Here is a 26,666-nt window from a genome sequence, read left to right on the forward strand (position 1 = left end):
TGGATGGAAGTTGAGGGTATTATACTGAGTGAAATAAGGGGAAAGACAAACACTGCATGATCTCATACATGTAACAGGAAAGAGCCAAACTCATAGCAACAGAGACTAGAGTGGTTGTTGTCAGGAGCTGGCGGTGGGGGAGAGGGAAAGATGGTCAGAAGGTTCAAACTTCCAGTTATAAGATGAACAAGTTCTGGGGATCTAATATACAGCATAGTGATTGTAGCTAATGATACTATATTACATACTTGAAAGTTGCTAAGAGAGGAGGTCTTAAATGTTCTCACCACAAAAAAGAAATGGCAATTATGTGATGTGATGCAGGTGTTAACTAACACTGGTGGTAATCATTTTGCAGTGTATCAAATCAACGCATTGTGCACCTTAAACTTACACAGTGTTATATGTCAATTATATCTCAACAAAGCTGGGGGAAAAACAGACTTGAAAAAGACAACCCATAGACTGGGGAGAAATATTTGTTAATCATATATGCAATAAGAACTTGCATCTAGAATATAGAAAAACTCTTACAACTCAACAGGAAAAAGTCAATCCAATTACAAAGTGGGCCAAGGGGGCTTCCCTGGTGGCACAGTGGTTAAGAATCCACCTGCCAATGCAGGGGACACGGGTTCAAGCCCCGGTCCGGGAAGATCCCACATGCCATGGAGCAACTAAGCCTGTGTGCCACAACCACTGAGCCTGAGCTCTAGAGCCCATATGCCACAACTACTGAAGCCCACGTGCCTAGAGCCCGTGCCCTGCAATGAGAAGCCCGCACACTGCAACAAAGAGTAAACTCGCTGCAACTAGAGAAAGCCCGCGTGCAGCAACAAAGATCCAACACAGCCAAAAATAAATAAAATAAATAAATTTTTTAAAAAGTGGGCCAAGGATTTTAATAGGTATTTTCCCCAAAAGGACACACGAATGGCCAATAAGGACATGAAAAGATATTGAACATCCTTAGCCACAAGGAACCCTCACCCTTGCCATCCTAGGTCTCTATAAAGCCACAGTGCTTCAAAGACCACCAGGCCTGCTGTCAGAGAGACTAGCATTTGTGTCCATTTAAATCACTTACAAGCTGTGTGGCTCAGCTTCAATTTCTTTGTCTGCAAAACAAATACCTTAAAGATTCTGAAGTCAGATAATCCCTGTGAAAAGTCTGGGTAATACACAGGCTAGCATCTAACGTAATATCTACCTCATAGTAAGTACCAATAAACACTACTGGAATGCAATAAAGAGAACCTCCCTACACTCTAGAGAGATGATGTGGATTAAAGTTTCAAAATTAAGATGTGAGAGGCCACTCAGGAAGGTAAGAGAGATTTACCAATAGCCAGGTATCTGTTGCATATAGCCATTTACTACTATTTTCCTTGCTGGCAGGGTGTTACAGATTGAACTGTGTCCCCCAAAAAGATGTTAAAGTCCTAACCCCCAGTACCTATGAATGTGATTTATTTGGAAATAGAATCTTTGCAGATGATCACGTCAAGATGAGGTCATTCGGGTGGGCCCTAATCCAACATGACTGCTGTCCACATGGAAAAGGGGAATTTGGACAAAGATAGACAGACAAAGAGGGAAAAGGATGGGAAGACACAGGGAGAATGCCATTGACAAGCCAAGGAAAGCTGAGGCCACCATAAGTTATGAGAGAGGCCTGGAACAGATTCTCCCTCACAGCTCTCGGAAGAAACCAACCCTGCCAACACCTTGATTTTGGACTTCTAGCCTCTGGGACTGGGAAATGATACACTTCTGTTGTTTAAACCACCCAGTTTGTTGGCACTTTGTTACAGCAGTCCTAGAAAATGAATCCACAGGGGTAGACTGCTTAAATTATTAACATGATAATAAGTACACTGACCTTTAAAACCTGTTTTGCAATGTCCACTTAAATTTGCAATACCTCACCTTCATCAGACCTTCTCTTGCAGGATCAGAGGTTCTTAGTACATCTTCAGTGGTCCACCAGGACTCCTTCATGTAAACAGCCACAACTAAAGAGGAAGCCAAGAGAAAACAATGATATACACATGGCCAACTGGCCACCAAAGGGGCAGTTTTAGCAACATGCAGCCACTGTGAAGGTGCAAAGGAAAGTTATGTGCGGCAAAAGCAGGCGATGTTTCTAGAGCTGAGTTGTCTGAGAGCACTGACCAGGACAGAGTGACCACTGTCACCTCAAAGGACTTCACAGGTGTCTGCAGAGATGGCCTGTTGTTGACCCCAACACAGGATGGACCCCAATGCTACTGGGCGCAAGAGGCTACACACCAATATTGACAAATTCAATGGGTGAGAATTATATTTTTTTTCAAAGTCCAACTATGTGACACAACTTGGAGCTCTGCAAATTTAGTCAAACCCAACATTATCTAAGGGCATGGAACACACCATCTTCTTATCACCCTCGGTGCTGGGTTTGACGCTGGCTTCTTTCACGTGCTTTTCTTTCATTCTCATGATGAAATTGTCATCTGCCTTTTTCTGAGGACGCTAACATTCTGAGAAGGGAAGGCAAACAGCTAGGAGGGCTGAGGTCGGGTCGAACCCTCAGCCACTGGACTCCAAGTTCAGTGCTCTTTCCAAGAGGCCAGAGGTGGGTCAGCTGTTGATGAGGAATAATCATGCAGGGGTTGTGGGGGGGCTTTGGATAAGAAGACTCTGGGGCTGGGACCTGCAAGAGAGGAAGGGTAGAGACATCTCTCCTACCCCACTCATGCCCCGCCCTTGTCTAGACAGTCACTGAGGCCTGTTGATTCCACCCACCCTGAGTTTAGACATGGGTCCTGCTGCTTAGTAGAGGTGATCCTGGAACACTCTCAACCTCACTAAGCCCCAGATTCCTCATCAGAGCTGCCCAAACTGATCACCCAAGGTGGCTAACACATTCCAATGAGGATCAGGTGTGAAACACCCAACGCAGGGCCAGGCAGGTAGGATGCCCTCAGCACCTGCTGATGAATGCGTCAGTTCTCCCCTGCTCATGCTGCAGTTGCCAGGTCCCATCATTCCACCTGCTGCCCCAGGACAGGATCCACTCCCTCCCCAACCCTGAATGCTACTGGTCCATCTCTCCAGGTAACTGAGAGCACTCCACCTGGTCCCCTGTCCCCCCAGTCTGCCCTGCCAATCTATCCCTCCTGAGGGGCCACTCCAAATGCAAATGCAATCATGGCCTCTGCCTCTTGTCTCTCCTTTCCTTGCTTAAAAATCACATTTTAAAACACTAAAGTCACTTTGGTTATTTTCTGGTATCTTTTTTTTTTTTTAAGATTGTTTTCAAGAGAAGTTTTAGGTTCATGGCAAAATTGAAAGGAAGGTACAGAGATTTCCCATAGTCCCCCTCCCCCACACACACATCCCCCACTATCATCACCCCCCACCAGAGTGGTACATTTGTTACAACTGATGGACCTACACTGATACATCATATCGCCCAAAGTTCTAGTTTACATTAGGGTTCACTCTATGGGTTTGAACAAATGTATCTTCACATGTATCCATCACTATGATATCATACAGAGTATTTTCATTGCCCTAAAAACTCTCTGTGCTCTGCCTGTTCATCCCTCCTCACCACCCCTTACCCCTGGCAACCACTGATCTTTTTTCTGTCTCCATAGTTTTGCCTTTTCCAGAATGTCATATAATTGGAGTCATCAGATTAGTTTCTTTCCCCTAGTGAAATGCATTGAAGGTTACTCTATGTCTTTTCATGGCTTGATAGCTCAAAATTCTTCTCAGCACCGTATCTGGTGCTAAAACATTCCATTGTCTGAAGGTACCATAGTTTAGTTCTCCTCCACTATCTTTTTATACCCCTTTAATTGCCATTTTTATGCCTGTTTCTCAAGCCAGGTATCTGAGCCCAAGGGGTCCAAAAGCCACAGATAAAAAGATACATCTTCCCAGTCAAATCTTTTTGGCTGAAGAGTTGAAGGAAAATAACACAGAGTAGAAAACAAAAGTCCCTTGAACATTTACTATAAGGCTCAAGACTTTAAAACAAATTTTGTGGGGCAATCAAGTTAGCTGCCACCACCTTCTTCCCTATTCCTCTCTGCTCTTTGAGGAACTTTCGTAGAAAACCCTATGAAGACCAGGTGATGACATTAGCTATTGTCAAGCACTAACTCTGCACAGTCCCTCCCTCCTCTCCGAAGACCAACAGCATCTAATCCACTGTCAGTTTCATACCATTGGCGAATTTTATCTTCTCCAACAATAGTTCCAAAATTGATACAGCCGACTGAGAGAGAAGTGCCAATTAAATGCCTGACATCTGCCTTCACTTATTCAACTAAATTCATGTTCCAAATGGCATCTACTAGAACTTGCAAGAGGCTTATAAAACCATAAGGATTATTTCCCTGCTTAACAAGGTGAATCAATAAAAGATGTTCAATTGACTAATACAGTGTATTACTGTAATACAGATGTTCAATTTACTAAGATAGTTTCAAACAGGAAATGTGTTATGATTTGGTGTTTGTGTGGTGCCTTGCAAGTTACACAGTGCACTGCAGAGCATTAATTAGCCACACAAGTTGTCATAAAATAGACTGAATTTTTTTCAAAACTAATAGTAAGCTGTTAAGTGTACATAACAATGAAGGTGAAGTCTGATCAAATGTAATAGATTTAAAATGAATTGTCCTCAAACAACTCTTGAAAAAGAGTCAGCCTTCCAAAGAATACCAGCTTTTGATCAGAAAAGACTGCTACCTAGTCAAGAGGAAAGGGGCCAGAGTCCTCGGAGAGAGGCTGTTTCCAGCTCAGCAAGGACAAAAGATGGACCTGGGGGACTGGCAGGCATTGCAGACCCAGCCTTGGGGCATCGCTTTTGAGACCCTGGAGCCAGCAGGTTCCAAGAGTTAGAAAGTGGAAACTGGGGCCTTCCCCGGTGGTCCAGTGGTAAAGAATCCGCCTTCCAATGCAGGGGACGCAGGTTCGATCCATGGTCGGGGAACTAAGATTCCCACATGCAGCAAGGCAACTAAGCCCACGCACCACAACTACGGTGCTCGCATGCCTCAACTAGAGAGCCTGCGTGCCGCAAACTACAGAGCCCATGCACCTTGGAGCCCACGTGCCACAACGAGAGAAAGAAAATCCCACACACCACAACTAGAGAGAAGCGCGTGCTCCACAATGAAAGATCCCACATGCCGCAATGAAGATCCCATGTGCTGAAACTAAGACAGCCTAAATAAATAAAAAAATAAAATAAAATAAAATGAAACTGGAAACCACACATCCATACTTTTAAAAGAAAAATACAATCCTGATCAGTACCCTCTGGCTCTCCACCATCTAGGACCTGGGAGACTGGACCCCTGCAAAAGGCTGAGCAGTGGTGACAGCAGTCGATGGGGCATTGTGGGTCACAGGCCAGCCTTGCTTCACTGATTTAATTCCCCTCTCCCCTTGAGTGACATGTAACCACAAAGAAGATGCCAGTAATGGATTTCATTCTATAACACCCCAAGGTCTTCCAAACATGTTAAGACAGTGAGGTCCCTAAGGCTGACTCCCAGTGGCCTGGTTTCATCAAGGCTCAGCAGGATGAACTGAATTCAACTACCTGGGGCTGAGTTCCCGAATGCACAAACGGCCCTGTCCCAGGTCTCCAGAGGCTGATGAGTAAGTCTCCATCCTTGCCCCTGGGAGTTGGTAGCCTGCAGAGAAGAGAGAGCTAGACAAGCTGATGTGATATAGGGCAGGACATGATAGGTGCTAGAATCGAGCTGGGAGCCACAGAGTCCAGAGGACCCAGAGGAGGGGGTCAGTTCTGCTGAGGGGTTTGGGAAAGCATCCCTGGGGAATTTGCCAGCTCAGGCTCTGGATCACTGTGTAAGGCTTCAAAACAGGCAGAGATGACATGAGAAGGCAGAGTAACCCATGAGCAGAGGCACAGAGCCCTAAAAGTCCAAGGCCACACTCAGGGCAGCCTAAACATTGGGGGTAGCTGGGCAAGGCTTAAACAAGGGAGAGGCAGAGCTGCAAACATCGATTATAGCAAGGTTGCAGGATACACAGCTAATATGCAAAAGCCCACCACTTCCCTGTATGCCAGCAATGAACAAGTAGAATTTGAAATTAAAAACAATACCATTTACATTAGCACCCCTCAAAAATGAGATACTTAGGCTTATACAAAATGAAATACTTAGATTTATGCAATCTAACAAAAATATGTGTAAGAGCTATACAAGGAAAATTACAAAACTCTGATTAACAAAATCAAATAAAAATTAAAGAGATATTCTATGTTCTCGAATAGGAAACCTCGATATTATCAAGATGTCAGTTCTTCCCAACTTGACCTATAGGTTCAATGCAATTCCAATCAAAATCCCAAGAAGTTATTTTGTGGATTTCACCAAAATGATTCTAAAATTTACATAGAGAGGCCAAAGACAACACTGAAGGAGAACAAACTTGAAGGACTGACACTACTCAACTTCAAGACTTACTATAAAGCTACAGTAAACCCAGGCAGTGTGGTATCAGTGGAAGACAGATCAATGGAACAGAATGTAGAGCCCAGAAATAGACCCACGTAAATGTAGTCAACTTCTATTTGGTCAACTTTGACAGAGAAGCAAAGGCAACACAATGGAACAAAGATAGTCCTTCCAACAAATGGTGCTAGAACAACCGGACATCCACACACATAAAAATAAATCGCAACACAGACCTTTCACTCTACTCTTCACAGCCATCTCAACAAACGTAAACCAGTGCTGACGGAGAGCAAGACAACATAAGACATTTTGGATACATCCCTATGGACCTGGTGTAGGGAGAACACAGACTTCAGAGCCAGGTGGGGTTCAGATTCCAGCTTCTTCAAGGTGTGACCTTCACCCTTCCCCCACCTCGAGTCCCCCACCTGTCACATGGAGCCCACAACATCCTCTCACCTGGCCGTTATGCAGATTTGGTGAAAGAGCTCACTTCACCAAACTGCTTTGTCCAAAGGGAAGCTTTTCAGTGGTGTCCAAAAGCTTCCTCCACCTGCTTCAAGTGTTGCTCTGGGATTCCAAAGAAGTATGAAAAGCCCTTTGTTATTTGCTGGCTTTTGTCAGCGACACAATGGAAGCTGCTTGCTAACACTGGGTTTCTTCCTGGGAGCTCCCTCTCCAAACTTTCTGCTCTGGTTTGCAGGGAAATGTCTGTCTTTCTTCCTCAGCTTGATTGCTGCCATCCTATCCGCTGCCTCCCAACGTGAGTGGGGACACATTCCTACTCACTACGTTTGCTCACGACTGGTCCTTTTCCATCAGGGTGCATTAAGCCAACCATCATGTCCCTCACTTCCTCCTTCCAGGGCTGTGGGGACACATCATGCCTGATCAAGGCACACACTTTCACCTGCCCAGAACCTCCCAACAAGATTTTTTTTTTTTTTAAAGGGCTTCAAATGCTTGGCTTTTTATTTGTTTATTTATTTATTTATTTATTTATTTATTTATGGCTGTGTTGGGTCTTCGTTTCTGTGCGAGGGCTTTCTCTAGTTGTGGCAAGCGGGGGCCACTCTTCATCGTGGTGCGCGGGCCTCTCACTATCGCGGCCTCTCGTTGCAGAGCACAGGCTCCAGACGCGCAGGCTCAGTAGTTGTGGCTCACGGGCCCAGTTGCTCCGCGGCATGTGGGATCTTCCCAGACCAGGGCTCGAATCCGAGTCCCCTGCATTAGCAGGCAGATTCTCAACGACTGCGCCACCAGGGAAGCCCCCAACAAGATTTTTAAAATTTTCATCTTGCCTAAGATTTCTTAATGGAGCTAATTCCTTTTTTATTTAAATATTTTTAAATCAATCAATACAACAAACATTTTTTAAAAGTTAGTGTGATTTTTCCACAGTACAGGTCAGGGAGAGCTGATTGTCACCTGTCACCTTGGATGGGTGGGCTGTGGCAGTGGGGAGCTGTCCTGACAAGGACTTTGAGGCCACCGTCCAGCTCAGCAAGGAGGAGCACTGTAGAGATCAACACCCAGCGGGGAGCACTGGGCTCATGTGGCCGTGCTTGCTGTCCCTCCTCATCTGCCCAGCACCAAGGATGCAGGAGGCAGCAAAGTGGCTCAGGACCCTGCAGAGGTCACAATTCTGAAGCACATGGTGCTCATCCAACCCACATGTTGAGCAGCTATTATGTACAGAGCACATAATAAATCCACTGGAGGAATTAAATTTAGACTCTGGCTTAAGACACTTACAGCTTGGAGGAGGAGACAGTGCCTGGGACGCAAAGCACCTCTGGCCAGGGAGGGGTTGGGGGCCGTATCCTGCAGACCACCAGTGGCCGCCATGCTTCAGAGGAGAGGGACATGACCTGATTACTGTTTTAAAGTAATAATATTCACCAGAACCACATGTCCAAGCATCCACCAAGCGTCTGGCTGACTTTTTTTCAGGTGAGGCTCAGAAGGGTTAAGAACTCAAGATCAAGTGCCTGTAAACAGCAGTGTTGGGACTGGATGAGAACTGGCTCTCACTGACTCCAGAGCCCCCGCTCTAACCTCTATACTCCAGGTGAAGAATGGACAAAGAGACAAGGGGACAGAGTTGAGTCCAGACTCCATGAAGGCCGACAGAGTAGGGAAGACAAAGATGAGAGGAGAGACAAGGAGGCGACAAGCCAAGACAGCGATGAGAAAGGAGAGGCCGGCACAGAAAGACCTGAACAGAGTGGACCTCGTTTTGCACGTCAAGACGGGGAGGAGGGCTGCCATTTACACAGCAAACACTGACAAGTTCAGGCACTGTACTTGGCACCAGGGATCTAGGGCAGAAGACACTGCCCAGCAGGAGTGAGACAGGCCACCAGGCCAGGACCACACAGACCATGACCAGCGCCCAAGATGGAAGCAGCATCAGGCACCAGCTCAAGGGCTACGTCTTCATCCATTCATGCTGCTGTGACAAAATACCACAGTCTGGGTGGCTTATAACAACATAAATTTACTTCTCACATTTCTGGACTGGAAGTCTGAGATCAGGGTGCCAGCATGGCCAGGTTCTGATGAGAGCCCTTCTGGGTTGCAGACAGCTGACTTCCCACGGTGTCCTTATTCGAGGGGACTCCACCCTCATGACCTAAGCACCTCCCAAAGGCCCCACATCCCAACCCCATTACATGGGCTTAGGATTTCAACATATAAATTTGCTGGGTGACACAAATATTCAGACCATAGCAAGCTGTCTGGAAGGGCTAGGCAGAGTTCCAAGAATAGGCCTGAGCCAGACGGGGCTCCGGTGCTGGGGTCTCTGGGGACCAGGTTGAGGTACTGGCTTTGTCAGTCTCTGGAGGAGTCCAATCGATGCGAGACATGATCAGAGTGGTGGTTTAGAGAGAGAACAGTTGGGTTATGCCCAGGTGGGAAGAATTAGTCCTTTAGAAATTAAGAAGAAAAAAAGAAAAAGGTTATTTGAGAAGGATCACACTGGATTCGGGTGTAGGTAAGGCTGGAGACAAGGAGGGCAATGGGAGCCTGTGGTCATCCAGCCAAGAAGTAAGGAGGGGATGAGTGCAGCAGTCATGCTGGCAGGGAGGGAGATGCTCGGGTGGCAGAAAAGACCACCTGGGAATCAAACTGGTCCTAAGGCAGAAGAGAGAGGGAAGGCAGGACAGCAGCCAGCTCCCAAGCTTGAGAAGAAGCACGCAGGTGTCTTCACCAGGAGGAAGTGAGGACGAGGAAGAGGTGTGAGGGTTTCAGTTTTGAAATGCCTGTTAGAGATAGCAACGTCAGGGTGGCCAGCAGGTGGCTGGATACACAGCCAGAGATGAGCAGAGACAGAGAAGGCCCATTCCCCACACCATCATAGCAACCAAGGAGGGAGGAGCTCTCATGCGCACGCTTGCACATGCGCACACACCCCTCCCACACACACACACACCCTACCTCCCCACAATAACTGCAAGCTGTTTACATACTGGCCCATGGTTTACACTTCTTCAGTCACAACCAAAGGAGCTTCAGGTCTGCCTGTTACCCCCCACCAGCCTCCCCCAATGGCTCCCCTGGAGTCTAAGCTGCCACTGCCCTGTTACAAATCTAAGAAATATGTACTTCCCCCAAAAAAGAGCACAGTTAAACCAAAGTGACAGGCCATCTTCCCAAAAGCAAAATACACGTAGGAAAAAAATGCTGAAAAGTTCTGGCAGAGGACAGCACATAAACACATTCCAAGGCATTGCATGACTTTTATGCAACATTGACTGAGCCGGTCAATAATTTAAGGGGAGGGGAAAAATACGCAAGTTGACATAGCAACTGTCATATCGCATTACTCGGGCTACCATTTCCATACAGATGTCTTCCTTAGAGGAAAACGCTTCCCCAGATGCCCTGTGAACTTGGGCACCTCTTTGCCAGGGAGAAGGAAACATCTGGTTTGTAGTATATCTGCATCAGCTTCCCTGTGGTTCTTAGGCCCTTCTTGCCTTCGGCGACTTTGTTTCCGTGAGTGGAGATTTTAACTCCAGGAAGACCAGGTAAGATGAGGTGCCTGGATCCTGAGGCACAGCTGGACAGCAAGGTGTTGGAGGCCGAAAGAAGCCCACACCAGAGCTAGTCTATCTAGGAAAGGCATCTTAAAATCACAGGCCGTACCAAGGCAAGTACAGCAAGTTTCTCAGGGTTGGGGGAAGCACAGAGAGGTGCAGACAGCCCAAGCTGCAGTGGTAAAGCCCTAGGATGCCTCAGAGAAGCGCCCCCAACCCCGCACATCCGTGACTCTCGGAATATTTTCCTTGGAGCTTCTCTGTTTTCCAAATACCATTAGTCCCTTGGTAAGAATGACATGTTTTTTGTTTGTGGGATGCTGTTTTCCCCTACATTGACATCCAACTCACAGTAAGTGTCATAAATTAATAGGGAATAAAGAAGGAAATCCCAAACAATAGCCAACATGTGCTCCCAAACACACAGCGCTGTCACTGCAAATAGCTCTTCCATCCTCATCCGTCACGGCCCACGGAAAACAGAACTCTCCTGGTTTCTAGCACGGAGCTCTCTTAGCTTATGTGAAGTCAGGTCCCACTCAACCTGGGGGCCACCTGACACCGGCTGAGCTTGCACAGCCACACGGGCGCCTTAGCCACCACGAGAAGCAGGTATTTAAATCGAGCCTGAATTTCTGGCCAGAACTCTTTTCCCCCAAACTGTCAAACCCACTTAAGCGGGACTCCCCCATGTAGAAGGTTGGGAGGATGGGATCCATTTCAGGCTAATGTCTACCTCTCCTTTATTCAAAATGCAAGCACAGACTTAAACGTAAAGATTCAACGTCCATGGGATCACGGGAGGCTGCACCAACGAGGCTGCTAATCAGGCGGTCCCTGAACCCTTGGGGTTCGTGAGTCCGCGGGGGTCATCACACTTCAAAGCCAGGAAAACTGTAATTAGTTCTCCACATGCTGAAACTCAGACTTCACCAGGGCAACGAGCCTCTCCTCCACTCCTGCCATATTAGCTTGGTTTTTACCAGAGATATTAAAAACCACTTCACTGACTCAGGTCCACAGGTTCATCCTGCTAACAGAGCTGGGTTTAGCCCCATCCATCCCACTCACCGGGAGGCCTGACCTCTCCCTTCAAGGCCAACAGGGGACCAGGAGCTGCTCTAGCTGGGTGCCCCCTTCCTGAAGGTCAGAAATTCACAGCGCCTCCCCCTACCCCATCTTCTGGCCTTTCCCCCAACCCCTCCCCCAAATCTGGGCAGCCTTCTCAGGGGTGAGGAACGTCCCAGAAAGGGCCTTCCAGTTCTGCAAAAGTTCTCTGGGCAACTCAGGGCATCTCAGTTTCCACCCACCCACCCCTCCTGAACCACCACCCACCTGCCCCAAACGCAGCCCAGAGAAGGCCTGGCCCCAGGCCCGCTGTGTCACAATCACCTCTCAGCCCACGACAGCCACCAGGAAGGCGGCTACACAGCGGCTCTGGTTTCAACTGAATGTTTGCCTTGGCTCTCGCTGTCACTGCAGGCCTAGAATGGGCATGCTTTTCCAGGAAAAAATCATCATTTTTTGATTCCCTGCTTGTTTTTCTCAGGGTGCACATGACACGCAATCACCAAAAGCCATAAATAAATTAGCAGCAATTTGAAGGATGAGTGTTATGCTTGGTCACAAAACGTCCTGGAAGCAGGCTGGGGGGATAGATGTTCCAATCAGGGAAGCCAGCGTGTGGTAACAAACACAAACAGCCGTCCCTCTGTCCTCTCTCTCCGCAAGGACCCCGCTTTCTGTTTCTCAGCCTCGACACTTCCCCTGCACAGGGAATTCACAACACACCCTCCAGGAAGAAAGAGCCAAGAACGGCTGCAAAGTGATGTACACCTGGGATCCAGGTCCCTGCCCGGACCCCTCCTTCAATTTGACAGCCCACAGACCCTGCAGAGGAGCTCAGGTTGCCCTTGCCCCAAGCTCTTCCTTCCAGATCACCCAGCACTGTTGCCCCAGCCGGAACCCCAGTCATTTCCAGGCCTCCCTCCTTGGCCCCTCCAATTCATCCCAAATCCTGTCGTTTCCACTATTTCACCAACCCGAGTTCTCCCCACCGGGCGAGGCCTCAGCATCTCTCCTGTGGGCGCTCCCAGACTCCTGGACACCCAACACTTGTCCTCCCTTCTCTCCATCCTTCCTTCCGATCATGACTAAGGCATTCTTCGAAGGGCTGAGATCCAAAGGTGGACCCCTCTCCAGCCCCAGTCCCCACCCATCCTCCATAACGTCACCAGGCAACTGGCCAGCTCCCCTCAGCATGGCCTCCCCACCAGGCAGGGGCCAGGAGTGTAGAGAAGGCTTTATGAAAGGAAGCTGCAAAGCGTTCAGAGAAGGGGTCAGTAAGACTCAGGGCCAGAGTCTGTAAGGTGGGGCACTGCCTGGGATGAGGGGGCCTACTTTCCAGATTCCATGCGCCTCCACGGGTACTGCTTCACGTCCAGAGCACCCAGCCCTGCAGGGCAGAGGAGCAGCTGTGTGACCACTGTGTGACCACCGTGTGACCACCAGTCGGCCTGGACAGTGGGAGAGGAGAACAGAGGTCCCGGTGAGCGGGCAGTGGAGAACTTCTCAGGCCTCCTACCCCATATGCTAGCCAGACAGGCACTTCCCTGCCAAGAACTCATGCTCCTCCTACACCCAGCAATACCCAAGAGTCCCCTTATTCTGGAAGCTTCCATAGCACTGTGGCATTAGGTCTCTTTCATTTGACTCAATTATAAATAGACTTTTTTTTTTTCTTTTTTTGCGGTACGCGGGCCTCTCACTGTTGTGGCCTCTCCCGTTGCGGAGCACAGGCTCCGGACGCGCAGGCTCAACGGCCATGGTTCACGGGCCCAGCCGCTCCGCGGCATGTGGGATCTTCCCGGACCGGGGCACGAACCCGCATCCCCTGCATCGGCAGGTGGACTCTCAACCACTGCACCACCAGGGAAGCGCTAAATAGACATTTTTTAATCAGCCTCTGGACACTCGTTGCTCTGTCCTCTGATCATCAACCACTACGTTTTATGGAAGAAAAAAAAAATCAAACAGATATTGTCATAAGGAGAGCTGAAAAAAACCTGACAAGTTTCCTGACAAGGAAAGCAGGAAGAGATCATCTAGGAAAAGTATCCACGTGGCCTAGGAGCTTGCCAAGAGGGCTTCCATCAGAAAGGGTCAGATGTTAAAAGGACGAGTGCAAAGGGTGGAAGAGGCCTCCCCACAGCCAAGGTCCCCAGGCCCAGCACCATCCTGTAAGACCAAAGTAGGAAAAGCCGGGCACTGAGGAAGTTCAGGCAGGCTGGGAAGACGTTCAAGGAAACAGGACAGCTGCCTGGGTAGGCTGGCGGGACTCGGAGGGGAGAGCCCGAGGAAGAAATACAACTTAGCCAGAGGCTCTACTGGCCACAGAGAAGGCAAAGGGCCTCCAAATTAGGAGCAAGCAGCTGGAAACAGTGGAAAAGCAAAGGAGTGCATTAGCTCCTTTTAGAGAGGCATAAGCCTCAGTGAATGTACATCCCAGGGGCCAGAAGTCCTGCGAATGTGATCCTGAAGTTGTAACCTTTAGTCGCTGAGAGCATGAGATGCCGGAAGGGGCCAGAAAGACACATGAGCCAGTGCCATCCTGGTGTGTGTGGGGAAGGTGCAGGTCTTGGAACTAATGCCTGGTTCCCTGAACATCCCTTCCTAATGGTGGTCTAGAGTGAATTATGAAAGATGATCTGTAAGTACCCTAGAAAAGAAAGACTGGACTTAAAATCAGCATGAATTCACCAAGACCAGAAGAGACAAATTGGCCTCACTCCCTTTTCTGACGAGTGTTCTAGGCAAGTGTTAGGAGAATAATTAAACATAAGTCATCTTAATTTCAGCAGCCAGATTTCCCTCCATTCTTTTTTTTTTTTTTTTTTTTTTTTGCGGTACGCGGGCCTCTCACTGCTGTGGCCTCTCCCGTTGTGCAGCACAGGCTCCGGACATGCAGCCTCAGCGGCCATGGCTCACGGGCTCAGCCGCTCCGTGGCACGTGGGATCTTCCCGGACCGGGGCACGAACCCATGTCCCCTGCATCGGCAGGCGGACTCTCAACCACTGAGCCACCAGGGAAGCCCTCCCTCCATTCTTAACTGCAGGCATGTATTTCATAAAGTCTCTTGACTTGCATTTTATGAAAGTCTCTTGAAATCTCCAGAAATGTATGCTAAATAATGGGTTAGGTGTGTGTTTTGTGGTATAATAATTGCATGAATTTTTTAATAAGCATTTTTAAATACTTGTATTAAAAATAAAGAATGCACACCTTCAGAACTTCAAATGATATTAGCTACACAGCCAGTAGGAAGAGTTAATATAACTGGATGAAAGGACTTACTCTTCAAAACAGGCAAAGTTTTCTTAGATTTAACAACAAAAGCACAAGCAACAAAACAACAACAAAAAACAGATAAACAGGACATGATAAAAATTTTAAACTTTTGTGTTTCTAAGGACACCATCAAGAAAGTAAAAAGATAACCCACAACATAGGAGAAAATTTTTATAAATCTGATAAGGGATAGTATCTAGAATACATAAAGAATTCTTACAACTCAAGAAGATAAATAACCCAATGCAAAAATGGGTAAAGGATCTCAATAGATAGTTCTCCAAAGAAGATATTAAAATGACCAACAGATACTTGAGAGGATGTTCAACATCATTAGTCACCAGGGATATGCAAATCAAAACCACAAGGACCCCCTGACATTGGTCTTGGCGATGATTTTTTGGACTTGACACCAAAAGCAAAGGCAACAAAAGCAAAAGAAAACAAGTGGAACTACATCAAACTAAAAAACTTCTATACAGCAAAGGAAACTGTCAACAAAATGAAAAGGTAACCTACTGAATCGGAGAAAATGTTTGCAAATCATATATTTGATAAAAGGTCCAAAACATATAAAAACTCATACAACTCAACAGCAAAAAAACAATGTGGTTAAAAAATAGGCAGAGGATCTGTGTGATGCTGTGATTTACATTAAGAAATATATATATTTGGTCTTCTTCCCATTTCTGGTGTAGTACTCCTAAAACCCTTGGAATTTCTTAAGTGATGAGAGCAGGGAAGGTGTCTCTTGTTATGTTACTGAGGTGATGTTTGGACCCACCTAAGGATGGGGGCTGGTTGCCAGAAGAACCAACCACGTGATTAGAGGGTTGGAATTTTCAGTCCCATCTGCCTGGCCTCCGGGGAGGGGCGAGAGCCTGGAGGTTGCATCAGCTGCCAATGGTCAGTGATTTCATCAATCATGCCTTTGTAATGAAGCCTCCATAAAAATCCAAAAGGACTGGGTTCAGAGAACTTCTGGGCTAGTGAACATGTGGAGGTACTGAGAGAGTGGTGAGCCTGAAGGGGGCACAGAGTCATGGGAACCTCTGATTTATAGCCAGTTGGTCAGAAGTACAGGTAAAGCGTAGGCTTGAGGCTGGTGTCTGAAGTGGCGGGCAAGGGAGTCTGGTAGGACTAAACCCCTAACCTATAGAATCTGATGGTATCTCCAGGTAGTGTCAGAATTGAGGTAAATGGAAGGACAACCAGCTGGTGCTAGAGAACTACTTGGTGCTATGGGAAACCACACACTTCCACACATTGGAAACTGAATCTCAGAATACATTTAATCTGAAAAGACATTTTCCAAAGACATACGGATGGCCAACAGCTACATAAAAAAGTGTTCAACATCACTAATCATCAGGGAAATGGAAACCAAAACCACAAAGAAATATCACTTCACATCTGTTAGAATGGTTATTATCAAAAAGACAAGAGATAGCAAGTGTTGGTGAGGATGTAGAGAAAAGGGAACCTTTATGCACTATTGGTGGAAATGTAAGTTGGTGCAACCATTATGAAAAACAGTATGGAGGTCCCTTAAATTTTTTTAAATAGAACTACCCCATGATTCAGCAATCCCACTTCTGGGTATTTATCTGAAGAAAACAAAAACACTGACTTAAAAAGATACATGCATATATATCTACACAAAAACCTGTACAAGAATTTTCACAGCAGCATTACTCATAATAGCCAAAAGGTGGAAACGACCCAAACATCCATCAATTGGTAAATCGATAAACAAAATGTGGCAAATCCATACAATGGAATAGTATTCAGCCATAAAAATAAATGAAGTACTGAAACATGCTTCAGAATGGATGATTCCTGAAGGCATTATGCAATGAAGGAAGCCAGACACACAAGTCCACATACTCCATGATTCCATTCATAGGAAATGTCCAGAACAGGCAAATCTATAGAAATGGAAGAGATTGCCTAAGGCTAAGGAGGATAGGGAAGTGGGGTTGGTTCCTTTTAGGGGTAATGAAAATTAAGTGTGGTGACAGACGCACAACTCTGTGAATATACTAAAAATCACTGAATTGTATGCTTTAAATGGGTAATTGTATGATATGTGAATTACAGCTCCATAAAACTGTTTGTTTATATATATCTATATATATAATGGGAATAATAGTAGTCCTTCCTGTGGGTTCAAAACATTGGAGGACAGAGCAATGTCTTGATAACAAGTTTGTGATAAAAGCCCAGGGGCCGGGCATGCATGGTAATGAGCCGTCAGCTAGAGGTGAGTCAGCCTTGGGCTGGTTCTAAGGAAATGCCAAGGTAAACTGAGGCTAACTTTGTGGAAACTGAATGTCCAAGAAAAGTGAGGAATGCTCTCACCAGCCACCACTCTCCTCTCACGGTTCTCTAGAGCGCATTTCTCAGATGGCTTCTGGAGATCTTGTTAAAGGACAGATTCTGACTCAGCGGGTCTGGGTGGGGCACAAGTGCCTGCATTTCTAACAAGCTTCCCTGTGCGGTGCCATCTCGCTGCTAGGCCACGGGCCACACCTGAGTAGGAAGACAGGAAACTGAAGCTCAGAGGTGCTAAATAACTTAACCCAGGCCACCCACTCATAAAGGGCAGAAGATTTGAACTCAGGTCTACTTGACTCCAAAACCCAGCTTCTTTCCACCAGACCATCCATGACGTGGTATCTACACACCATGTTCCAAGAGAAGCCAGATCTGAAAGAAGGATCCAGGATGTGATGGGCTCTGGAGCCCACAACAAAGGAGGAACAGCTAAAGAATGAGAAACGTGTGAGTGATCTTAAAAGAAGACTCAGGAAACATGGCAGCTGGCCTCAGGCCTAGGAAGATCTGCCCTGTGGAGCAGCCATGCCCACCTACCTGGATGGCCCCCGTAGGGGCACGAGGCCAATGAGGAGACACACGAGCATATCAGTTTGGGCTCTTTAAGAAGAACGTTCTAATAGAGCTGTCCCGGAACAGGCCAGGCTCTCCCAGACTACAAGCCGGTGCCCCAGACAACACCTTCATGATTCTGATATATCTCTATACTACCTTCTTAGCCCTACCATAAAAGAGGCATCATTTGCTATGATTATAAAAATAAATCTTACTATGATAAATCTTTAAAGTCTAGCTAAGGGTGCTCAGCTGGGAGACCTATTTTCTTTTTTTTTTTAAAAGGAGATTAACAAGTGTTAGCTAAGCATTAAAGCCATATTAGTAGGAAACAGAATCTCTTTCCTTGATATATTTAAAATTGAAATAAAATTCAAAAGATCATCCTTTTTCTCCTTCTGAAATTCAGCTGTACCACCTAAAATCATCTTGGAAAGCACTGGACCTAATGATCTAAACACCCTTTCAACTGTGAGCTTCTGGAACCTTGTCTCCCTTCTCTAAAGCTAAATAGCCCTAGTTTCCTCGAGCCTTGTTCAAATGGTTTCAAGCCCTCTCAACCCCCCCAGTTGCTCTCCACGGATAAGCACCAGTTTGTTTCAGCTGCATCCTGAGCAGCAACCAAAGAGAATGGGGCTGTAATTGAGCTGGAACATTATGCTTCCATTAAGGCAGCCCCAGGTTCCATCTGCTTTCCAGCAGCCCACTGCAATGTCGAGGCTCACTGCGCTTCCAAGGATGACAACTGCCACCTGTTTCTTTTTAGCCAGGTGGTGTAGAGGTACATCCTCCCCAGCCCATCCTTGATCTCTGGCTGCTTTTGGATGGACTGCATGACATTATCCAACGAGGCAGTTTTGGATTAGTAGAAAGAACAATGGTCTTACCATTAGAGTAGTTCAAAAACAGATTAGATTGCCCTAGTGTGGTGTTACCTTCTTCTCCGTGATGTTTGCAAGCAGAATCCATCAGGGAGGTAATTCAGTTGCCATAGTTTGGCCAGCAGCTGACAAGAAGGCCTCCCATTCTAAAACCCTGTGCTTCTATAACACAGCACTCAAAGACAGAGAAGAACATGCAAAAGTGCACCACGATGGAAGAATACTTCTAATTTCACGCCTTCTAATTAGAATACTTCTAATTTCTAATTTCTAATTAGAAGAATACTTCTAATTTTTTGCCCTAGATGGTCCAAAGCATCAGATTTTCTGCCACAAATCATTTCATCCTCACAACTACCTTGTGAAGTAGCTAAGATGCCCCCATTTTGCAAATGACCAAACTGAGACTTGGAGAGGCCAAATCACTTATCCGGGTCACTCAGTCAGTTGTCAGAGCCAGGACGCCAAGTCTGTTGAATCTGATGCCAAAGTCCGGGTTCATCAATTCTATTCTGCAGGTCCCAGGAAGAAATGAGAGAAGCAAAAGGCCATCAGTTGATGGGCATCTGGAATGCCAGGATAAGCAGTTTTGATTTAATATAGGAGGTAAGAAAAGACTACTTTTTTGATGAGGAGAGTTATATTTTTAATCTTTGTAAACACTTGAGTTCAGTTAATAATTTAAAAATAAGAGGAATAGTAAAACAAGGGGAAATAAATGAAAGATAGGGCCGTGGGGAGGTACAAAACAACTAAGGAAGGGAGGGTTCTTGGCAGCCTTCGGCTGTGTGCCTTCGGCTGTGTCCCCTCGGTGACAGAAACCAGCCACTGATTAGAGAAACAGTCAAGCATGAGCCCCGCAGGGAACAGCCAGACAGAACGAGGGCACGTACTTCACAAACCACCTTCACGGAAGGCACATCCCCAGTTTCTTACAGGGGAAAGCTGGACAGCTGCATTGCAGGCAGACCTCATTTTACTGTGCTTCACTTTATTGCATTTTTTTTACAAATCGAAGGTTTGTGTCAACCCTGTGTCAGCGTCATTTTCCCAACAGCAATTGCTCACTTTACATCTTTGTGTCACATTTTGGTCATTCTCGCAATATTTCAAACTCTTTCGTTATTATTACATGTGTTATGATGATCTGTGATCAGTGATTTTTGATGTTACTATTACAAAAAGATTACTATGACTTGCTGAAGGCTCAGATGATGGTCAGCTTTTTTAGCAATAAAGTGTTTTCAATTAAGGTGTGTACATTGTTTTCTTAGACATAATGCTACTGCACACTTAACAGACTACAGTATAGGGTAAATATAACTTTTCTATATTTGAGAAACCAAAGAATTCGTGTGACTCTCTTTACTGCCATATTCGTTTTACTGCAGTGGTCCGGAACCTGCGCAACGTCTCTGAGGTCTGCCTTAACTCAGTAGCCCGCCAGGAATATTAACTACTTGCCACCAGGGAATTCACAACTCCAGGATGTTTTTCATTTGCTCGCAGGGTTATTGGAAGTTACTATGATGGATTCAATCAGCTTACCAATAATTAACTCATACACGGGCTTATCAAACAGCTCTGATCCCTTTAGCTTCCATCTAACCACACAAACACAAGGCCTTCACAAATATAATTGGAAAATTATAAAGTAACCAGGGACAGCCTTCTTGATGGTCACAGCTAAGCACATAACTGAAGTGGCACATGTGTCAAAGCTGTGAAGAGGCTCTATGGTACCATCGGCTGCTTCGGAGTCCACGTGTTTCAAGGCACAAGAGGTGCATTTACATATCGTGCCTGCTTCAAAATACCAGACTAAAGAGCATGAGGTGTGGATAACACCTGAGTGCTTTTTGGAAATCACGCAAAATTGCAGCAACCATCATAGAGCCCCAGCAGCAGGAAAACGTTTGGAAACTTTATTTAAAGTTCTATGAAATATAAAGAAAGGTCCAGAGTGAGATTTCTTGGAGCTTATGAATATTTATTATAATACATTCTTGAAAACGATCAAAAAATTAAGTACAATAGAAATAGGAAACAGATTTTTATGAGTCAGTCATATATTTGCATTTTGCAAATTGCAGTTAAAGACCTATAACCAGAATAGTGTTAAATGCCAAAAAAAGGCAGAGGGAGGGCTGCTGATATTTGGACATTTTCTTAAAACTGGCAAATGAGGGGCTTCCCCGGTGGCGCAGTGGTTGAGAGTCCGCCTGCCGATGCAGGGGACACGGGTTCGTGCCCCGGTCCGGGAAGATCCCACATGCCGCAGAGCGGCTGGGCCCGTGAGCCATGGCCGCTGAGCCTGCGCGTCCGGAGCCTGTGCTCCGCAACGGGAGAGGCCACAGCAGTGAGAAGCCCGCATACCGCAAAAAAAAAAAAAAAAAAAAAAAAACTGGCAAATGATATTTTCAGAGTTTTTTGACAATCTGTTTCCCAAGGAGTGCACATCCTGTTACTTTCACTAACCTGGTGCCAGCTGGAGTCACAAATTCAAGGCAATGTCAAAGGCCTGGGGTTATCATAATCCCTTTGTTCAACCAGGGCTTGACCTGACAGGAGTAGGAGATGTCCTGAACCTTGACCAGAAAGCTCTCACACACAGCTCAGCCACCCCCAGCCCTGGAGCAAGGAGGAGGCTTCGCCAACATGCCCAAAACTCCCAGACAGCTAGCTAAGCACACTCGTGTCTCAGGATTAGTAACAAGAGAAGCGTTAACAACCGTCTACGTGGTGAATAACGTTCCCCAGTCAAGGAGGTCACCTTGGGCTTTGTGACACCCATCAAACAGGGCATCCTCTGACTACAAACCCCAGATGGACATGCGGTGTTTAAGGCAAAACTCCATCTCCAGGGGAGCTGGAGAGCTGAAAGAGGCCCCTTTGCAAATTGTAAAGACCCATAACCCCAAACTTTCACCAGACACCACAACACTGAAAGAGGGCTAACTCACTAAGGGTTTGTTTTTTTAATTTCTTATTAGGAAAGCAATATATGGGAATTGTAGGAAATCTTTAAAACACATTAAAGTATACTAAAGGAGTAAATTTCTAAATAGGATTGAATTTGAATTGGGACTCCCTTGAGGTCAGAGACGAGGAGTTTGCTTCCAGCTCACTGGTGGCCTGGGCTCCAGGTGGACTGATAGCCTGGAACCCTCTCCAACCTCACACTGCTCACTGCCAACAGCCCCAGACCCCTGCCCTATATGCAACTGAGCACAGCCATCCACGTGTGCTCAGAGCACTCACTCCAAGAAGCTGAAATTGGTCAAAAATAGGCTCTCGATAATGCAGAGGGAGAATAAATGAGTTACAGATTACATAAGTTTCACCACCAGAAACAAAACCCCACCGGATAATCACCTTGCAAAAATCCCCTACCCTACACCAGCTGACCATCAGAGGCCTCATTTCCTCATCTGTCTGGCAGGGATAAGAATGGTCCCTGTGCTTTGCAGGGCTGCGGTGACACTCCAACAAAAGGGCTCCACCCTGTGCACACAATGTTATTAATAAGAACAGTAAATGCTACCCTTAAAAGCAGCTTTGAATACTGCCACTATGGGCAAGAAGGTGTCTGGTGTCTTCAATACAAAAATCAATGTGTGTCAATAAACAGAAATCATAATGCCTTACCAGATCTCTAAAAGCTGAAAATAAACCAGTTCTGCCTTGATGTCCTTCTAAGTCCAGCCGAAGAGTACAACCATCATTTCTGAGGTGTTTGATTCCATTTGTTGTAAACAAATCAGAATCCTTGTTTATTAAATTAATGAATAACTACCAACCTGTCTTTGTGTCCTGGGGATTAACCAAGACCAAGATTTTATGTTGAGGTTCATCACAGTGCACAGTGCAAAAGCAAACAGACGAAGCTTCAAGTTTAACCTGAAAAAATAGTAAAAGCACCATTTTGTTCTGTCACCACAGTAAGGGCACAAGAAATTGCTTAACAATTAAATTAGCACAATGTTCACTGAAAGAACACTGTTGCACAGAAGTTAATTTGACAGGACGGGGCTTCCCTGGTGGCACAGTGGTTAAGAATCTGCCTGCCAATGCAGGGAACACGGGTTCAAGCCCTGGTCCAGGAAGATCTCACGTGCCGCAGAGCAACTAAGCCCGTGCGCCACAACTACTGAGTCTGCGCTCTAGAGCCCACGAGCCACAACTACTAAAGCCCACGTGCCTAGAGCCTGTGCTCCGCAACAAGAGAACCCACCACGATGAGAAGCCCAAGCACCACAATGGAGACCCAACACAGCCAAAAATAAAGTAAATAAAAATAAATAATTTTTTTAAAAAATTGACAGGATGGAGGCAACATGAAAATGGAAACCTTACCCACTCTGAGCTAAACACGAGGGCAATCTGACAACGGCCCTTCCTCTATCTCCCACCCAGCAAACCTGCTCTTCCCCTTGTTCACCTGTCTGTCTATCCAAGTAATGACTGAACATTTCCTCATCTGACCCCCTTGCGGTCTCTCCTTCCATTCACTTCCTGCCCCAGCAGCCTTCCCCACCCGAATCCCTGTCGGGCCTCCACCTGCCAAAGCAGAAGGCCACATCCCAACCTCAGGCTGCACCTGCCAAGCCGACCTCAACTGTCCCCCTGCAGCCACTCTATGCAAACAGCCTAGACAAGCCTGCGTCCACCCACAATGCCACTCAGGCTGCCTGCTGCCCTGGCTCGGATCCCTGCAAGCAGCCTCAAGAAACCCACACCCTCTCTGGGCCCTGCAGTCTCAGCTCTGGCTCTGAGGCAGCCCCGGGGGTAAGATCCTCGGTGCCCAGCACCCGTTTGCTCATGACCACAAGGAATACCAAGCAGCACATGCAGGGTCCCTGATGCTGGGCTGCCCCAGAGCCTTCTCTCAAGCACCCACTTGCCAAGTTCTGTTCCCGGCCATTGAACCCACTGGCATCAGCTCCCAAAGCAAAAGGACAACACGCTCCACTCCAAAGTCTGTTTTGAAAACCGAGGAGAGTGTAAGAAAATGAGAAAAGGACGTGTCGGCTGAGTGAGGCAGGCAGGCTGCTTGTAAAAGTTTACAGCAGGCCTCCTTGGTTTCAGAGAATTGTTTCTTAACAAATCCTGAGACCCATAAACATCTTGGTGGCTCCCAGTCTTCAAGTCACCTTAACGAAGAGTCCCCCAGCTGGCTCCCCGTGGTGGCTATATGAAGCACAATTCACCCATCAGATGGCCGTTACAAGGCCATTAAAAACAATATGTACAAAGCATTGGATTAACATAGAAAGATGCTTATTATAGACAATATTGTACTCTCAGTGTGATCTGAATGTTAAAAAAGCATGCCCAGAAATAAAATCCAATGGAAACACATCAAAATGTTCACAGCAATGAACATGGGTGATTTTATTTTCTCTGTCCTTGGCTATAGTTCCCAAATAGTATACACTGAGCATATACTGTTCTATAACCAAGAAAAATCAGTAAGTATTATTATATTTTAAATATGATAAGACAATTTCAAGACTGAAAACAGAGTTAATTATGAAAAGAAAAGACTTTGAGGAGAACCAGAGTGATGTGGTGTGGTACATCCTTGTCTTTTTTGTTTGTTTGTTTAAAAAAATGTCTCTGGTTTCAAAAAGAAAAGTTAAATTTGCTAAAAGCAATGAGGAGGTCTATCATCATCGCAAATCAGACTATTTCAAAACCTGCTAAATGGTAGGAAACTGCTACCATTTCTTAATTAATTGCTAAATTGGTAGGAAACCAAATGATTATTTTCAGGACTCTTTTTTTAGAAAGGGGAGAAGCAAATAGGTAGAAAGACATTTCAGCATTTCTATCACATTAAAACAACTTAATTTTAGTAACTGTCTTATTTTATTATGTTTTTGCTAATAACACTAAAATTATTCACTCTGTGAGCATACTACATATTGGGGGGTTTTGTTGTTGTTAAGCGATGTAATCCATAAATAAATGTGAAATAAAATCAGATAGATGACTGAAACTGCACCCTAAAGTACTTCAGCGCTAACTCTTGTATTTCGCCACACTTCTCAGATTACCTAGCATTCCCCCCCTCCCCGACTCCATCCAACAACCCTGCAGCCCACCAGCCCCGCAGTTCCCCAAGAGTAAGCCCCTAGTCTTGACTGAGAGCTTGCTTGCTTGCTGGTTTAGCTGTCACTAGGGGGCGCTGAAAGCGTGTGAGTACAGCCACCTCCCTCGGCAGATCAACAATAAGGAATCACCCATGGGAGCTGGATTCTTCCAGGAGTTAATTACAAACTAGCATCTCCAAAATCTCAAGGAAGCCACACTATATAAACTGTACAAGCCATTGTTTTAATTAACTCTGGAACAACTTCAATACAGCAAAATAAAACCCTGTCTTCCTCAACCAACTTTGCCTGCCAGAGAGCAATGATTTCTGTTATGAGTGAAATCTTATTCATATAAAACAAGAAAATCTTGCCTCTTTCAACGGATCAGCCTCAAATCTGAAAAACAGGTAACCAATTTAGGTACAGCCCAAGATTCACATATTCTTTTTATTTACTTCAGGGGAGGGGGGAAGGCCTTAAAAATAACACAATTATTAAATTTCACCCACAATCCCACTGTCCTAACAAATAGTTTTCATTTCTGTCTTCTTCCAGCCCATATTCAAAATTGAATCTTATCATTGCTAAAAATCATAATTGATACAACTTCATTCCAAGTCAGAAACTTTTAGGACTAAGTCAAACCTTAGAGACTAAAGGTCAGTCAATCCCCTCATTTACAAATGGGAAAACTGAGGCCAGTCAGGCAATACACACAGCATCTCAATTAGTCCTCATAACAACAGTATGAAGTAAGCGCTGTTATTGTCCCAACTTCTGAGATGAGAATAGCAAGAGCAGAGAGGTAAAGACACTTGCTCAAGGTCACACAGCTATTAAATGGTAGGCATGGGATTCACAGCAGGCTATTTGGCTGACTGCTTTATAGAACTGGACTTATCCTCAAGACCTCAGAATCCCAATCCAGGATTCCTTTTGCTTCTCAAAGTGGAATTATTCTAGTATTTACCCCAGAAGGATTTTTTTTTTACTCTGTAATGCTCTTTCACTAACATTCTCCTTTTTAATAATTTAGATTTTACAGAACTCTCCACCAATGAGGAAGACCACACATACCTGCTCCCCAGTGGGAAGAGAGAAAACCTCTGGTGAGGGCCATGCTCCTTCCCCAAGAGTGGCACGGTAAGCCAGAGCCGCTTCCCGATGCCCAGCAGGGTCATCTTCCAAAATATCCACTGGGTAAATGCCTGCTAGGGGAAAAAGAAGGCAAGAAATGACATGAGCTTTCCTCTATCATTGAAATAAAAGTCACTTATTTCTTGAATATGAAAAGAAAAAAGCAGCCAATTGAAACTTGCTTTAAAAATTCTGTTCACCGGGCTTCCCTGGTGGTGCAGTGGTTGAGAGTCCGCCTGGCGATGCAGGGGACACGGGTTCGTGCCTCGGCCCGGGAAGATCCCACATGCCATGGAGCAGCTGGGCCCGTGAGCCATGGCCGCTGAGCCTGCGCGTCCAGAGCCTGTGCTCCGCAGTGGGAGAGGCCACAGCAGTGAGAGGCCCGCGTACCGCCAAAAAAAAAAAAAATATTCTGTTCACCTGTTTTTTTTTTAAGTGAAAAAGAAAAGAGCAGTGTAGCAGCAGGAACCAAAAGAAAATAGAAGACATTCCTGATGGTGGGGTTGGCACCAACCCCAAGGAGACATGAGGTTCAATGCGAACCCTCTTAGACCACTGCAGAAACTTCCTTTCATACCCCCTAACTATCAAATGGTTTCCCAAGTATTTTCTAGTAGTGTCCTCCACCACAGCCACATGTACAAACAGGTACCCTGAGAGCTGACCCCAGCTGCTTAGAACCTTGCTAACTTTGACAAAATCCAGCCTGAGTTTTTAGTTTGCCAGCTTACATTTGCCACGAAGTTAAGATTTGTCAATTCTTCTCCTTTAATTGGACT

The 26,666-nt window shown here is 45.9% G+C and overlaps 1 protein-coding gene across 1 annotated transcript in view; it reads right to left on the reverse strand.

Moving 5' to 3' along the window:
- Positions 1 to 25,931, reverse strand: part of FAM169B (Protein) — a 64,607-nt gene extending 38,676 nt beyond the window's left edge. Inside the window, 3 exon segments of the mRNA XM_030873161.2 lie at positions 1,930 to 2,015; positions 25,828 to 25,852; positions 25,854 to 25,931. Coding sequence (XP_030729021.2) covers positions 1,930 to 2,015; positions 25,828 to 25,852; positions 25,854 to 25,931 — 189 coding nt within the window.
- Positions 25,932 to 26,666: the final 735 nt, after the last annotated feature.

Source organism: Globicephala melas, chromosome 2 (assembly GCF_963455315.2).
Source record: "Globicephala melas chromosome 2, mGloMel1.2, whole genome shotgun sequence".
NCBI classification, from domain to species: Eukaryota; Metazoa; Chordata; class Mammalia; order Artiodactyla; family Delphinidae; genus Globicephala; species Globicephala melas.